The following is a 17,493-nucleotide window of genomic DNA, read 5'->3' as shown; positions in this document are numbered from 1 at the left end:
TTGAGCATTTGAAGGCGTTTGGTAACGGCCCAAAATTTCTATTCCTGAAATAGTAAAAGAGCAGAAATGCGTTTGGTAATGGCATAAAATTTCTTTTTATTAATAATATTTTAATAACATTTTAAATATTTTAATATTTCTTTCTTTTCTTTTTTTCTTCTCCTCCTTCTTGGCCATGGCCGGTAAAAAATTTTCTTATAAATAATTTTTTTTAAAAATATTTTACTAAAAATATTTTTATTGAAAATATTTTTTTTTTTTTTTTGCCATGGCCTGGTCATTTGCATAGCGTAAAATATTTTTTATTAATAATATTTTAATAAAAAAATATTTTTATTGAAAAATATTTTTTTTATTTTTTTTGCCATGGCCCGGTCGCTGGCCATGGCAGGTAAAATATTTTTTTTTATAAATATTTTTTTTATTTTTTTCGCCATGGCCTAGTCGCTGGCCATGGCCGGTAAAATTTTTTTTATTAATAATATTTTTTTTATTTTTTTTCGCCATGGCCTAGTCGCTGGCCATGACTGGTAAATTTTTTTTTATTAATAATATCTTTTTTATTTTTTTCTCCATGGCCTCGTCGCTGGCCATGGCCAGTAAAATTTTTTTATTAATAATATTTTTTTATTAAAATATTTTAATCTCACCAGATATGCCGAGGGTGGCCCTCGCGCCGGACATTATTTTCTATTATAAAAAATAAGGAAAAGAAGAAGAAAAAACAAACTGATTCTCATTTTTGTTCCCAGAATCAAGAAGCTACTTTTTTTTTATTCTTGATTCTGCTCCAAAACTGATTCTTGGCACAAATTTGCAAGAATTTGTGCCCAGAATCAAAAAATTAAACAAACGGATTTCTATTCTCATACTGATTCTAGGAACAAAAGAATAGAATCAAACACTATTTGGCAAGTTGTCATGGAACATCGTACACTTTCTTGATCCTATGTCCATTCTACTAGTAGGGGTGTTAGAATCGAATCGAAATACAAACCGAATCGAAAATTTGATTTATTTCGGTTCGGTTCGATTTCGGTTCGGATAATCAAAGCTAACTGTTCTTTTTTTTTTTTAGTTCGGTTCGGTTCGAACCGAACTGAAAAAATAACTTTGGTTTTTACTTTGAAAGAGTGAATCCCCTCTCTCTCTCTGGCTCAAATCCCCTCTCTTTCTGCTGCTACGATGAATCGCCACCACGATCCCAACCCTTTCAACGAAGAAGAAGACCTCCATTCTTGGCGAGTGCTCTCTGTCCCTCTCTCTCCCCCTCGCAGATCTGCGCTCATTTCTGTGCTTCCGTCGCTGCTCTTCTCTCTCGCACGCTTGAGTTTAGATCTGCTCGCTCTGTGTGGTCGGGTACCATAGCATACGGAAATGGTTCGATACTGAAAATGGTTCTATTAATCGAGCCGATAAGTCTTCTGGGGTCTTGCGAGAGGTTCCATTTTTGACATTTCTCCTGACTCTTTAATTGCGAGGATTTGTTGCATTGCTCCTCTGCTTGCAGTCTTAGTTTGGAGACGGGGTTTAGCTGTTGTATCTTCTGGGTATTGTGGATTAGTTTATGTAATTCTTGGTTTGCGGGTTGATGGCGGCTCTTGTACTGTGGACTTGCTTAAGCGTCCTCGGATAAATAGATTTGTTTCTAAGTTGGGTGATGGTTCTCTCTATTCAATTCCTTTTAGAAAAAGTTGCTTCACTGGGCATTTCTAATCCTTGATTCAGTTCATTTATTGAGCTTTCTTTCTTTTGTTTGCAGTGAGCTTTACAAGAACAACATTCTAGATATGCGGCTCCCTTGTTGGCCCTTCTCGAACAATATCAGTTTGGTTTGGTCTGGTCATGTTTGTTTGAGCCGAACTGTGTTTTCTAATTCCTAATCTGTTTGTCCGGTGTGTTGGTGTCGTGCTGTCTTGTAAGACTATCCAATTTTAGATTATGCAAGTTCTGTGTTTATTTAGTCTTTAAATTCTCTATGCTGTATGGTGTTTGTATCTATAGCAGTCAGAATGTAAAAATGCATTCCTTGAAATTCAATGGACACATGAGAAACCAACCACTTATTTAAATATATGAGAAAACCAACCTCTTTTTTGGTATTTTAATCGAAAGTTCTTCTGTGTTTTATCCAGTCACCTGTATAAGCTCTTGTTCCAAGTTAAGATGGATTGAGTGATTTTGTTGGATGAAAAAGTAGAGGTAAAGCAAAAAAAAAGAAAAAAGAAGAAAAAACCAAAAACCAAGCTGTGAATAAAAAGCAAAAAAAAAAAGAAGAAGAAGAAACCGAAAATCGATCCGAACCAAACCGGTTTTTTGGTTCGATTCATATTTGGTTTGAGCGAGATTCGGTTCGGTTCATATTTGGTTCGAGCGAGATTCGGTTCGGTTCAAGAGTGCACCTCTAACGGTTCGGTTAACCGAACCGAACCAAACTGTTTACACCCCTACATTCTAGATTAAGGCCTGCCGCCACGATGGAGCCCAACAACCACCGACAAAAGAGAGGCGCGAAGTGGACCAAAACGGCGGGGCGTTTTCGTTGTCAAGCTTCATAGGACCACCGGACAAGTCCCGCGCAACTTCGAAGGTGGGTGTGGACGGGCCAACGGGCCATGAATAAATTTGGTAGCCATTCAAACATCATGTGATGGATGCGTTGGCACGACAGAGGATTAACAAATGAATGCAAAGGGGTCCCTTCCATGACGTTGATCGGAAGAGCCCCATGTCCATGCATGTTCTGCATGTAATTTGTTTATGATTTGTACTTTTATACCTCTGTTTTTTGGGGTAAAGGAAGTTGGATGACACTCTGGTTTCTGGGTTTAACAAGTGTAGATCCAAGCCCAAAGATCCAATCCAGAGCGATAAACATTACGTTCTGAAGGATTCAAAATATCGTGGATGCGAGGTCAAGTCACGTGAAGACCGAGGTTGTCGCTGACAGGGGGCAGGTCATTGAATATTCACGCAAAGTGTAAAGCGTCGCTTTTAATTATGACAACCTTTTTGATCCACCCGACGTTGTGTCGAATTGATAACGCATCAGAAAAATTAATATCACTACAACTAGAATATTAAGGAAAACAAACGAGTGTACAAAGCAAAATATGGAAGTTAAGGAGAGTGGGGCGTGGAGAAATTACAACGAATGACAAAATAGTCGATATTTTTTGAGACACCATTTTCAAATCTTTCCTTTTGTATGTCGAATTAATCACATGACATGTGGTCACCATGGCAAATGAAATTTACTTTGAGACCGGTAAGGTAAGCTTCAATTATTCTAGGAATGTGCATTACATCCTAATCGAGTATGAATTTATCATCTCGTCCTTCAGAGATTTTTCTATTTTCTTTTTCAACAATGAGGGAACTTGCCCTATGTAAACTCGAACCGAGGTAAATGTCCTGTTAACTTTGCGGGCAATCCGATGAGAAAAATGTACATATTCAACTTCGCGAGTCGCGGAAAATACTTGACTTTATCAACGGCAGAATTCGCCAACGGATTCAATGAAAAACCCAAGATGTGAGGTCTCCCTAATCGTTCAAATTTGCATTTCTATTTAAGTCTGGCACGTTTCTCATCCACTCGTGTATTTAAATGGATAAGGAAGCCTTAGTACACGCATTCCTCTCCAATGGGCTGTCAGTAGATTAAAAAACTAAGGAGAGACGGCCAGCATGTGCGAGACGACCCGCCATGTGCAGTTTTCACTCATTTAGGAAGCAACTTGGGTTGGGGTTGACCGTGAAGGAGGCACGCTAATGCAATAGTGAATGCACCACTTCGTCCTGACATGTACCTTTTACATGCTCAGCTGCAAGACTGCACTATGCTTTACACTCGTGGAAAAGCTGAAAGGCAGAGACCGAGAGTTAGAGGATGGTTTGGACCACTTCTGATCGGATCCCCACATGGAGGGCAACCATGTTTTGCCATGCCACAAGAATATGCATATCTGGCACACACCATCAGCAAACAACAAATTCTCTACAAGCGGCCACACCCACTCTTCCTGGTAAGTTTTAGAAATATATTATCTGATTATAAATTGATCAAAGATTTTGGGACATTGCTCGGATTATTTCTGAGTATCTCAGATCATAATCTTGTCGTAATCAGAATAACGAGATTATGATCTAAAAGATATTCAGAATTATAATAACGAGAATATAATCTGAGATACTCAAAATCAGACAATATATTTTTAACGGTAAGAAAGCCGCTATTGGAAAAAAGATTTTCTTTTACTGCCATTTGGCAGAGAGCTCCTTTTCAGAGAAAATGCAAAGAATTAAAGGATACATACCTTGGATATATACCTAACCTTCCATCATGTTTGTGGGCTGTTCTTTAACTTTAGTCAAGTCTTAATCATATCCCCAATCACAAGCTGCATGGCCTTAGCCTTACCCCAGAAAAGAAAAGAAAAGAAAAAGAAAACAGTTGGAAGGAGCGCCTTTTTTAAATTCTGTCAAGTGCAGTTGCCCACATTGTAACGACCATTCCATAATGGCATGATAATTAAAGAGCTGCTACTTTTCACTGGCAGATTCCACACTCCCACCTCTTTAGGTTGGTGCCTCGCTTTAAATGAGAACCCAGGAATTTCTTTTCTTTTCTATTAGCACTGGCATATGCAAATTTGACGGACCCGGAGCCATAGGATTAGGCTTTGTAGTGGCGTAATCATCTACCCAGCACATAAAATTTTACTCTTGAATGACACAGCAAAACGTTCCTAGGGGAATCAGATCTTGAATATATTAACATATTATTTCTTTATTGCGACCCGAAATAGATGCTTTGCAGTGTTATCTGACAAGGCAGCTCGATAGAAAAAAAAAACATCTTTTCCAGATAAGAGAGTGGGGACATGGCCATGGAAGTGTAGGGCCAGGACTTGAGCATAACAGCAAATCGAACTCATACCTGGAAAACTGCTGTACTGTACTCTTTTTGGTTGGTTTCCGTGTTCCTGTTGAGCTTCGGATGAGAAGCTTCTTTATTTGTTTTAGGCAAGGTATCTTTTCGCCTTTAGCTGGGTCATCATTGATTGTCCCTCATTCCCAAAACTCTCTCCAGCTTGAGCCTTCCTAGTCCACTGGATTGCAGTAATTGAGTTCAACCGAGCCAGAGGGCAAGCCCATACTCAAATCTCAGATTGCACTTCCTCTACTCTCAGCTGGAGAGAAACAAGAAACATTTTTTCCTTTCGCTATTAATGATGGAATATTTCGGTTGCCTTTGACAAGAACAGCATTTGCTGCTTCTTTTGGAAGCACAGCAATGACAGTGGCCTTCCGAGGAAACTCTACCGAGAGTCAGTAAAGTGGGAAGGTAAGAACAATGTTCAAGTCAGGAAGATGGAGAAGCGACAAGAACAAGATCAAAGCTGTCTTCAAGTTGCAGTTTCAGGCAACTCAGGTATTTTTAACTCAGAAAATCAACGTCTTTAGGGTTGGGATTGATGTTATGAAGCTAAAAGCAGGAACTTTGGCAATTGAGAAACTAGACAATTAAGATCACTGGATCTGGAAAGTGGTGAAATGTTTACTGTTGCAACGGGAAGTAGACAGTTTTCACAATTCATACATTTGGATCTAATTTGCAATTTCACATTCATCAACAGGTTCCCAAGTCAAAGAAATCTACCTTAACAATATCTCTGGTGCCTGATGATGTTGGCAAGCCGACGGTGAAGCTAGAGAAAGCTGCTGTACAGGATGGGATCTGTTCTTGGGATAATCCTGTATATGAAACGGTGAAGCTCATCAGAGAGTCAAAAACAGGGAAGCTCAAAGAGAAAATATACCATTTCATTGTTTCAGCGGTAGGGAAAAAGCCACATTCATCTGTTCTATTGTCAACTGTGATCTTGTCAACAAATGCCGAGGCTTGAATATTTTTCTTTGTTTCGCCCAGGGGTCATCAAAGGGAGGATTTCTTGGAGAAGCTTCAATTGATTTTGCAGATTTTGCGGCAGAAACTGAACCGTACACTCTCTCTCTGCCACTAAAGTTTGCGAACTCCGGAGCAGTTTTACATGTGAGCTTTCTGTGTGTGTGTGTGTGTGTCTTGTGCACATTGACAAGCTGGGTAATGTTTGGCCACTAGATTCCGTTTTACTTTTGCCTGCATGGAGTATGTTATTAATCTCGAATCACGAGAACTTGAAAAGGCATCTACTTATCTAACCAAAAAGCAATTGCTCAAACAGGTGACAATCCAGAAGGTGGAGGGTTCAGGCCAAAGGTAAATTGTAGTATTATCGGTCAATATTTCTTGATCATTCCAAAGCTATTTCTCTTCCTTCTCAAGAAATAAATTGTGAAATCTTCCACCATCCTCAGAGAAATTGAAGATAATGGACCTCCATTATCTTACCAGGAGGGATCCCTGAAAAACCAACTGAGCATTCTCAGTGCAGAAGATGAGGACCAGCATGATTATTTCGAAGTAAGGTGTTCTCATCTCTAACTGAAACCAAGGCCCTTAAAGATTTCACAAAGGAGGAAATTTCTTGGGTCTTGAAAATGGCCAATCATTTCTAGGTTTTTGAAGAACCTGAATTTGATTCTTGACTGCATTTGCAGGATGGGTACTTAGAAGAAAGCACGCCGCCTCTTGTATCATATCCCGAACCAAATGCTGGAGAGCTTGAAACTAAATATAGGAGCGTCCCTCAGGAACCTCCTATTAGACAAAGTTCTATTCCTCCAAGAAAACCAGCTGGTTCAGTAGCAGCATCAAACAATAAACATAGACGGTCAATTACAGAGTGGTCTCTAGGTTCAGCTTCCGATGGGAGCTTAACTGATTTTGTAAATAACGCCGATGAGCAATTAAGAACAGAGAGGTTTCATAAAGAAGCTTCGGATGCAACAATCGAAAAACTCAGATATGAAGTTGATAGTATAACAAGGCAGTCAACACTATCAGAACTGGAGTTACAATCTCTGAGGAAACAGATTGTGAAAGAGACCAAGCGGGGACAAAGTTTATCTACCCAAATTTCAAACCTCAGGGAGGAGAAAGATGCACTCCAGATGGAATGTGAACAACTCAGGTCCTGCTGGATACATACCAAAGAGGCGGAAACTCCTGGCAAACTGCAGCTTGAATATGAGGAGACAAAATCCCAACTACAAGCAATAAGACAAGAACTTGGTCATGAAAAAGACTTGAATGTCAATCTGCGGTTGCAGCTGCACAAAACTCAAGATTCTAACTCTGAGTTACTTCTAGCTGTAAGAGATCTTGATGAGATGTTAAAGGAAAGAAATGCAGAGATATTTCATCTTAGCAGCAAGATCAATGAGAATCTAGAAGATTCTCAGGAATGCGATGGATGGCCAGAACGCCGCGTGAAGCGAAGTGATGCAATTGAAGTGGACTTGCTGAAGCAAAAGATAGAAGACCAGCATGGTGAGCTAGAGTTGTACAAGAAACAGAATGAAGAACTGGAGACACATCTGGAGCAGCTAACCTTGGACTATGAGATCTTAAAACAGGAAAATCACGATATAACTACCAAGCTGGAAGAACAGAATCTACAAGAAGAGATGAATGAACAGATTGAGCTCTCAGAGTCTTCAGCTCATATCAGAGAGCTTGAGACACAGATAGAGAAATTAGAATTGGTGGTCAAGAGGCAGGCGCAAGAACTCTCGGAGTCATTGATTTCCATTAATGAACTGGAAAGCCAAGTTAAACATTTGGAGAAAGAAATAGATAAGCAAGCTCAAGGGTTTGAAGAAGATTTAGAAGCCATGACACAAGCCAAAGTCGAGTTAGAGCAGAGGGCAATACGAGCAGAGGAGGCGTTGAGGAAGACCAGGTGGAATAACGCTGTTGCTGCTGAAAGACTTCAGGAGGAATTCAGAAGGCTTTCAGTGGAAATGACATCTAAACTTGATGAGCATGAGAAGCTGGCAGTTAAAGCAGTGAATGAAGCCAACGAAGTCCGCCAGCAAAAAGAAAGTTTGGAGGAGATGCTTCAGAAAGCCAACGAAGAGTTACGACAGAGAGACGATCAAAATGAAGTAAAAGTACAAGAGCTTTGCACACAACTTGCTCTGAGAGCAACAGAAATGGAGCACATTAAAATGGAGCTGAACAACAAATCCAAGCTGCTTGAATACGTGCAAAATGATGACGAACAAAAACACGAGGCTTCCTCAAAGGAGATAGAAACTCTCAAATCCGAAATAGAGAGACTCAGAAAGGAGAAGGATGACATCAAAGAACTGGAGGAACAAAAGGCCAAGCTGAAAGCTGAAGGAGAACAAGCTGAAGTAGAGATGCTCATACAGAGATGGAGTGAGGAAAGAGAGAGCTTGGCAAAGAAATTTGCTTCGGAAAAGAAGAATGCAGAAGAAGCACTTAAGGAGTTGAGTACTGAGAGATCCTTGACGGAAGAGAAGGAAAAGATGATTGCATGCATGCAGTCCAAAGTGGAAAACCTCACAGTTCAACAACAAAATCTAAAGCACATCTTGCAGAAAGAACAGAAGGAGAAAGAGAGTCTGACAAAGCAGCTTCTTGAACTACAAAGAGAATTAACCAGGAGAGAAGAGCAAATCACCAAAGTAAATGATACATTTGCCTGCAACAGTGGTCAAGCTGCATCCGTAGATAGAAACACAACTCCATGCGATAACCAATTGACTGCACTTTGCATTCCTGAGATGCTTGCCAGCTTAAGGGAGAAATTGGCATCACTTAAGGTAATATTTTAACCTTTAGCAGTCATGTATATGATTGAAATTCCTCTTCTTATTCGTTCAGATATTTTATACAAACAATATCACAAATGCCGGATGCACGGACAGTTATGAAACAAGAGTCAGCCACCTCTTTTTGGTCATAAATTAGTGTCCACAATGTTTTCCTTTTGGCCTAAGTGCCAAGAACATGTTCAGGTTACATCAAACACACGCCACTTCTTTTTATGTATAAGTTAGGTCATCATCTTTCCCTTGTTTTGGTGTTTATGTTTGACGGTTTACTTTGTCTGACAGAACCAAATCGAACTTAAGGACAGGGAAGCAGAAAAACCGACTTGTCTAAGAGATGCAGAGAACCTAAGAAGCATCATTGAAGAATTATGCAAAAGCATAGAACAGTTAGAGGTTTGTCACTTGTCTGTTGAAATCTCAATCACGAATCACCATGCAATGCTTCTTTTTTTAGGCAATCAATCTGAGCCTTTTCTGCTTTTCAGAGGTGTAAGGATGTTGGTTCAGTTGGCACCTGGAAAAGAGAAAAAGAAAATTAATATTAAGAAAAGTGTTCCTCGAAGGGGCGAAAAGTGCCTTTCAAATATTCCGTGCAGTTGTTGATATGGAACTTCTGTTAAGCTAACTTTATGAGACTAGCACACAGATTCCAGTCTTTGGCATCAAAATATGATCAATTGCTTTGACTGGAAAACTATTCCAATCTATATTGTCCCATATTTCTTTTACTAGATACATCAAAATGACAGCATGTAACATCATCCCCATTTGTATATCTGCTTCCATAACATTTCACCTAAATAAAGAATTACAAGTTCATATCTTGTGATTTACTCCACAGGATGTGAAACATGCTGGTAGAAGCAGTAGAAGCCATCGGAAGTCAGGGGAAAGAAAGGAAACAGTTGATAAAGCACAGCATATCAATGGGAACCCCATCGTCCAAAATGAAGATAACTGCAACGTCTTGCGTGCTGAGCTGGCAGTACTGAGCGAAAGGAACAAATCGATGGAGCAAGAATTAAAGGAGATGGAAGAAAGATACTCGGAAATAAGTCTCCGATTTGCTGAGGTAGAAGGTGAAAGGCAACAACTCGTGATGACCGTCCGCAACCTCAAAAATAGTAGGAGTAAATAGCATTTTCTGAAATGCAAGAGTGTCAAAAACTGAGGAAGAATGCAGGTAGACAACAGAGCCCGTGTGAAGCTGTTGACGCTGAGTGATAAGTTGATAACAACACAAAGTCAAGTCAGAAACCAAATCCTACCTATCGGTTAGACATTCTTCCGAGGAAAGGATCTCCTGCTCTTCTCATCTCAGATCGCCCGACATATCAAGAAGCAGCAGCAGCAGCAGTTGATCTATGCAGGCAATTAATTGTACATTACATTCATAATTGTGGTAATTCTAATACCCGGGGCAATGTTTGCCTACAGTAATGCTTTCTTCTTTAACAGGTACTCTCTTTTTGAGAGTTCCAGCATGGTCTGATACCCATAGTCATCATTACTCCAAGCATTGTGAAATAAAAGAAATAACAATTAGGATGTAACTGGAACTATCACACATACTTGGCTAGAGCAAGACGCAGAGCAGACCCGCCTAGCAAATGCCCTGCTTAACAAAGCTCGAGACGTGGGGTTTCGATAAAAGTAATAACATCAGTGCCCGGGATAAGGACTGCTAAAGCACATCACATAGAAGTCCTAATCAGCAGAGAAAGTCTCAACCGGATCGACACGCGCACGCAACAGAACTGGCTCATTAAGTTTCAGCCGTCCTAAAGCGACTCTAATCTCTACAATTCCAAACCGAATGATACCGCGCACTAGCCGCGCCCTCTCCCAAAACTATACCTGATTCCTTCTGAAAAATTAAATATCCAATGCTTCGCTAGCGATCAAGCACCGTGATCCGCGTGAAGCGAACCGATGACCGCTCTTCGAGTCTAGATGGCGATAGTGAAATCCACTGACCTGCTTCTATCTACCGCGACAGTAATGGCCGTCTCTGAACCGCCATTTCCGATCACCAAGCAGGAAATCGCTAGAGAAAACCTCGAGAGACTGCGGTCTCGACCATACACCTCGCTGTTTTGAGGGAGAGAGAGAGAGAGAGATCGTCCTCGCTGCTCTGCGTGTTGAGATTTGCAGGGGACGGGGGTTTTGGGCGGAGCGATTCGAATTTGGCGCTAAACCTGGAGCCCAGACAGAAGATGAAAAGCAAAACGCCAATGGATCGTCTTTTGCATTAGCTGTATGTTCCCAATTGACCATGGCTTTGCTTTCCACCCATCTTTTGACCGATTGCAAAAATTAAGCTTAAGCTCAATTTATTTCACGAAAAATAAATAATTTAAAAAATATTTTTTTAAAAATGCTCGCTTGTATGATTGAAATAATTAACCAATTAAAAATATTTTTATTATCGACAACAATTTATTTAATTTTTTTTTTGTAAGGTAAAATGTATATTAACTTTTTTAACGCATCACTTACAAAGAGGGGTTAGTCGTACACAAAAACTTCGTACCTAATAGGACACCAATGGTGTTCCAACGGGTAAAAGGTGTGCGACTATTCAAAGCATTTGTCTAAATATTTTTGTAAACTATGAATATACTTTTCGTTCACTTATTTTCGTAAGTGATGTAAACGATTATTTTTAGGAAAAATATTTTTTAGTCATGCATTTTTTTGAACCAAACGAAGCCTTAGATCATGTAAGAGAAATGTTATGGCCTATGTGATAAGGTATTTTTGCTTTCGGTGAAGAAGTTACCTTGCCCTTCTTATTCTCTTTTGGGACATGAAGACGGCAATTAAACTCGTCAAACGAGTGGGTTGAGTGAAGTCAAAATTGGTTTGATTCAAATTATCTCATTTAACTTGTTTTGACCAATTTTTTCATACAGTCCAAATTTAGTGACCAATACCAAATCGGACTCGTACTCAATTCATACCCAACCTGACACATATTGATAAAACACTTACATATTTTACTTGATGTAGGAAAACTTATAACCAAACTGAGATGAAAGCATGGAGCGAGCAAACGTGAGATCGAGTGAGGGCAAAAGAGAGTGAATAGGGAATCATAGAGGTGGGTTGGGTTTAAGTAAGTTATAAACCTATTTAACATCCATGTTATGTTGGGCTCCACCATTTTAAGATTATTCACGACCCATTTATTAAATATAACTAATTCATATACTAATTCAGGCTATCAAATATGAATTAAGAAATTGACTTGGGATCCATTTTGACAGGTCTTAGGGCGATGACCGAAAAATGCAACGCGTGTAATTGCCATGGCGAGGAAAAAGGTTCACATTTGATTCAAGTTTCATATTCATTTCAAAACATCGAAATCGTTTATTTTGGTCATTTACCAATTGTAGTGCAAACCGTCTCTGGCCTTGTTTGGTTCGGCATTAGGGCTCTAAAGTTTGTTGGCCAAATACAAATCGCGTTTGGCAATTTTTTTGGAATATTTCGAGGAAATGCAAATGACTCTAAAGGCTTTTAGCCCAAGACATGTCCACAAGTACTTTGGCAAGTTGTACTTTCGAAATGCAAGATTACTGTTCATCGTAGCACTGTTCATCTTCTCCAAGCAGCAGGTCCGGCGGCTGGCGATCGCCGCTTGAGGGGTAACGTGACCCCGGCGACCCAGGCAATGCTTGAGGTCCCACGACCTTAGGCCGCCTCGTCTGAGGTTAGGTGAATCTGGCTAACGACCAGATCTGGCTAGTGTCTACGGCTGGTGGCTGAGCTCACCTCAAACATTTTTTTTTTAAATAATAGCAAAAATCCTTTACAAAATATAGTTTATATCAAACGATATTTAAGCCAAAACTGTTTTTAAATGTGATTTTAAAATATACTTACCGAATATTACTTGCATTTCGAAAAATCCCTTTAACCTAAAAGTCTTTGCATTTTGCCAAAGACATTTCTCCAAAGTCGAACTAAATGCTTAGTCGATACCACGAGAAGAAGTCCGAAGTGTCAAGAGTGCTTCGATCATGACGTAGACAGGACAAATTCCCCCGCTACGTGGACTCATGCACGGACCGTCAGTTTCCGAGTGGGGCCCATTGCTCCACCTCTGCCAACGGCACCAATGCCGGAGAAGTCAATGAACCTTGATTGTCAGCTGCTCTATCAAAACCATATAGAGATAGAGGTTATCCGAGAAAATAGGGTTAATACCACGAAAAATCCTAAACTGGTACACTTGTGACACATTTATCCAAAATTATTTTTTTTTACCACAAAAAATCCCAAACTGGTACATCTGTGATAATTTTACCGCGAACTATTTTTTTGACCACCAAAAACCCCAAACTGGTACACCTGTGACAATTTTACCCTAAACTTATTACAAAAAACCCCAAACTGGTACATATGTGACAATTTTACCTTGAATTAAATTTTTAATATTATTTTTTATTATTTCGAATTTTTATTAATTTATTAATTTTTTTCTTCATCTTCAACCTATGCCCGGTAGCCGGACCGGCGATCGGCCAGACGCGAAAGCCGGCGAGGTCAGCCCTGCCGGCCGCTGGCGAGGGCGGCCCTCGCCGGCATCGGGTGAGGGGGGCCCTCGCCTGGGCAGGCGAGGACGGCCCTTGCCTGAGTCAAGCGAGGGCTGTCCTCGCCCGACGCCAGCGAGGGCCGCCCTCGCTTGCGTTGGGTGAGGGCTGCCCTTGTCGGCGTCAGACGAGGACAGCCCTCGCCTGGGTGGGCGAGGGCAACCCTCGCCTGGGGTGGGCGAGGGCTGTCCTCGCCCATGCTGGCAAGGTCGAGTCTCGCCAGCGGCCGACGGGGCCAACCTTGTCGGCATCCGCCTCTGGCCGGTCGCCGGTCCGGCAACCGGCTAGAGGTTGAAGATGAAGAAAATAAAAGAAAAGAAAAGAAAAAATTCAAAAAAATAATATTAAAAAATTAGTTCGGGGTAAAATTATCACGTATGTACAAGTTTGGGGTTTTTTGTGGTATGTTCGGGGTAAAATTGTCACAGATGTACCAGTTTGGGGTTTTTTATGGTAAAAAAAACAGTTTAAGGTAAATGGGGTTAATTCCAAAAAAAAGCATCAACTTTAGGTCTAAGGATAATTCTGGCCCGAACTTTTTTTTGTCTCATAAAAAAGCACCAACTTTAGGTCAAGGGATAATTTTGGCCCGAACTTTTTTTTGTCCCGTAAAAAAGCACAAACTTTAGATCGATGGACAATTTTGGCCTCAACATTTTTTTGTCTTATAAAAAAGCACTAACTTTTACTTAAATCCCAAATCTGGCCCGCATTGACTTAGAACCATTGATTATCTAATTTGACTATTCCACATTAGCAATAAATTCATGTAGCTTACTAACTGGATTTAAAGCAATATTTATTGTCCTATTTTCTAAGCCATATTATTCATCTTCTTCACTTCACTGACAAGTCAAAAATATCTCTAGATTGAATCTCTCTGGCCAAACGTAATCTGAAATTGACCACTGCCTGTCGACAGACGCTAAAGACGAGATTCGCCAAGCTCATTACCATAACATTCTTTCTCTAGATTTGGGATCATAATGAAAGTTGGTAATTTTTAATGAGACAAAAAAAAATTGGGACCGGAATTGTCACTCAATCTTAAGTTTGTGCTTTTTTATGGGACAAAAGAAAGTTTGGGCCAGAATTGTCCCTCGACCTAAAATTGGTGCTTTTTTATAGAACAAAAAAAAGTTTAGGTCAGAATTGTCTCTCGACCTAAAGTTGGTGCTTTTTTATGGAACAAAAAAAAGCTCGGGCCAAAATTGTCTCTCGACCTAAAATTGGTACTTTTTTTTAGAATTAGGCCAAGGTAAATGTGTCACAAATGTACCAGTTTAGAGTTTTTCGTGGTATTAACCCGAGAAAATATTGCATACAACTCTGATGCCACGTCATTTTTACAGGAGTCCATTCATTGAGTAACACATGTCACTGTAGCCCATCCGTCATAAATGCTCGTCTCTCTCTCTCCACTTTCCCCATTCAGACTGATTCTCTCTCTCCTTTCCCATTCAGACTTTGATATATTTTCTTTTGAAACACCCACGGCCACCGCCTCTTACATTTGCGACCAGCTCTCCTCCGTCGCCGGCCGCCTCTCTAACACCTCCTATGCCGTCGCAGAGGAAGTTGTTACAGTCGACGGTGGGGGAGGGGACTTTCTTGAGGCCGATGAGGCCGTTGGAGGGGAAGCCGAAGAGGTAGTAGAAGAGGCTGGCGGCGGCGGCATCGAGGACGTTGGTGAGCATGGTGGTGTTCATGGTGTTCTTGGCGCGGACGGAGCAGGCGTAGATCATGGCGCAGCCGAGGTAGGCGGAGAAGAGAAGGTACGTGGTGTCGACGGCGTAGGAGGTGTCGCATCAATGACTGATAGGATTTAATGCACCATTTACTCGCATTAAATGGCCCCATTTACTGTGGGGCTCTCCACAGTAATGACTGGTAGACGGCCTTACCACAGATGGCCAGAAAATTGCAAAATAATGCTATTATATTATCCTTCCAACCTGTCCACCAATCACGATCCAAATATTTCCTCGACTGGGTCCGGTTCTCTTCCATTCCCCTCCACGAGTTCAATATGAGCGCTCTCTCCAGTGCGATGTGGAGGACAGTCCTTGGCGACATTGGTGAGTGAGCGAGTGAAGCCGACCAAAACACTCCCTGAGCCAACCCAAAACCACCACCACAACCGCCGGCCGTACGCCGGGAAAGATGCCGATCAGGGAAATCGCCATCGTCCGGCCCGAGGACTGCCACCCGGACGCCCTTAAGGCGGCGCTGGCCGAGTTCTTCTCCACCCTCATCTTCGTGTTCGCTGGTGAGGGCTCTGGCATGGCCTTCAACAAGCTGACGGACGACGGCTCCACTACCCCCGCCGGTCTCGTCGCCGCCGCGCTCGCCCACGGGTTCGGCCTCTTCGTCGCCGTCTCCGTCAGCTTCAAAATCTCTGGCGGCCACGTCAACCCCGCCGTCACCTTGGGCGCCTTCGTCGGCGGCAACATCAGCCTTCTCTGTGGGATCCTATACTGGATCGCCCAGCTCCTCGGGTCCACCGTCGCTTGCTTGCTTCTCAAGTTCGCCACCGGCGGATTGGTAAGAGATTTTTCTTCCACCATGCTCACGAATCTTCTGAATGTGATTTGGTTTGGCCGGTGTGACACGGTGCGTCGAAATGAGTGGTGCGTTGCTGTTGTATACGCAGACCACGTCAGCATTCTCGCTATCCTCGGGGGTGAGCGCGTGGAACGCGTTCGTGCTGGAGATCGTGATGACTTTCGGGCTGGTGTACACTGTGTACGCCACGGCATTTGACCCGAAGAGAGGCAAATTGGAGATCATAGCTCCGATCGCCATTGGCTTCATCGTCGGTGCCAATATCTTGGCCGGGGGTGCCTTCGACGGGGCGTCGATGAACCCGGCCGTGTCGTTCGGTCCCGCCCTGGTGAGCTGGAGCTGGGACAACCACTGGGTCTACTGGGCCGGGCCTCTGATCGGTGGCGGTCTCGCGGGGCTCATCTACAAGGTCGTCTTCATCAGCCACACCGGCCACGAGCAGTTGTACACCCCCGACGACTAGAGGAAGTCGGTTGGTCTCTTCACTTTGAAGAGTCTGGACGGCTTTTGCTTCTTCTTTTCTGGTGTATTTATTTTCCCTCCATGTTCTTCGGAGGAACTTTCTTCTGTGTCTCATCGTTGCTTCGTTTTCGTCATGACCACCGTTTGTTTCCCCCTTGAAATGCTCTCTGTGTGAGTCAGTCACTCTAAAGGCAAGGGGGTCCGGATTTGTCTTATTTTGTTCTAGTTGGTTCTTTTCTTCCTTCACGATCTGCTGCTTCTTCTTCTTCTTCTTCTTGTGCCGCTCTCAGTTTACTTGTGATTGCTTTAGTGCTTGGTGCTCGATACCTCAGGTGTTCCAGTATGGAAGTTTGACCCTTTTTGATTCAAAATCTATGTTAATATTTTAAATATTAACAGAGAAGTATGAAAAAGTAGGACGTCGGTCGTAGAGAACGGCACCATTATCCACATGGAACAATTTTGGAAAATAAATATTGATAAAAAATGTTCAAATATTGGACAATAATTCTTCTTTCCATAAAGAAAATGAAATCATCAAGAAAGAAATATACATGATGTTTGTTTGTGAGCTTTTTGTAATATTCTGAATAAGTACTTAAATGTAAAACTCAATTCTTTTGCAGCGTACTCACAAAAACATTTTCAACAATTGAAGATAAAACGAAAGTCAAATTACCAATCCACGCATGTATTCCAACCTAATTCACTAGATTTCAAAGGATTACCTAATTAAGACTTCGCTCGTTTTACGGAAAATAACTTTTGGAAAAACGTTTTTTGAGATTTGCCAGTGTTTGTTTCACGAAAAATAACTTCCCACGGAAAACATTATTCTTCCTATGGATAAAATACCTTCACTTTTGAGGAAAATGGCTTCCTCTTTCTCAAAAGAAGAAAACATTTTCCTCCTCCTCCTCCTCCTCCTTCTTCTTCTTTCACCATTTATTTTCAATATTTTATTTTTCTTTTTTTTCCTTCTTATTCTAGAAGAAGAAAAAAGAAGAAAAAGAAAATTAAAAATTATTTAAAGTATTGCAAGGAGAAAAATCTTTTCCATAACGAACAACGGAAAACCTTTTCCGAGACTTTTTCACATTTCAGCCAAACATTG

The 17,493-nt window shown here is 41.4% G+C and overlaps 2 protein-coding genes and 1 long non-coding RNA gene across 3 annotated transcripts; 2 read left to right on the top strand and 1 right to left on the bottom strand.

Annotated features, from left to right (window-relative positions):
- Positions 1-4,752: 4,752 nt before the first annotated feature.
- Positions 4,753-5,773, bottom strand: LOC130134905 (uncharacterized). Its single transcript, XR_008814432.1, has 2 exons — positions 5,666-5,773; positions 4,753-5,324 (listed from the first exon to the last, which is right to left on the bottom strand). It is a non-coding gene; the product is annotated as an uncharacterized LOC130134905 (long non-coding RNA).
- Positions 5,297-10,235, top strand: LOC115671675 (uncharacterized). Its single transcript, XM_030593294.2, has 8 exons — positions 5,297-5,437; positions 5,643-5,843; positions 5,936-6,058; positions 6,231-6,265; positions 6,364-6,469; positions 6,607-8,739; positions 9,034-9,144; positions 9,593-10,235. The coding sequence occupies exons 1-8, from the start codon at positions 5,360-5,362 to the stop codon at positions 9,887-9,889; spliced, it is 3,084 nt and encodes a 1,027-aa protein (XP_030449154.1). The 5' UTR covers positions 5,297-5,359; the 3' UTR covers positions 9,890-10,235.
- Positions 10,236-15,266: 5,031 nt separating this feature from the next.
- LOC115667041 (aquaporin TIP1-2-like) lies at positions 15,267-16,594 on the top strand. The gene is made up of 2 exons (XM_030588671.2): positions 15,267-15,896; positions 16,006-16,594. The coding sequence occupies exons 1-2, from the start codon at positions 15,516-15,518 to the stop codon at positions 16,378-16,380; spliced, it is 756 nt and encodes a 251-aa protein (XP_030444531.1). The 5' UTR covers positions 15,267-15,515; the 3' UTR covers positions 16,381-16,594.
- Positions 16,595-17,493: the final 899 nt, after the last annotated feature.

Source organism: Syzygium oleosum, unplaced genomic scaffold (genome assembly GCF_021117445.2).
Source record: "Syzygium oleosum isolate NSW1041296 unplaced genomic scaffold, Sole_v2.1 Sole_v2.25, whole genome shotgun sequence".
In the NCBI taxonomy this organism is placed as follows: Eukaryota; Viridiplantae; Streptophyta; class Magnoliopsida; order Myrtales; family Myrtaceae; genus Syzygium; species Syzygium oleosum.
The sequence above is the reverse complement of the archived record's forward strand: the minus strand, read 5'-3'. Positions and strand labels throughout refer to the sequence as shown.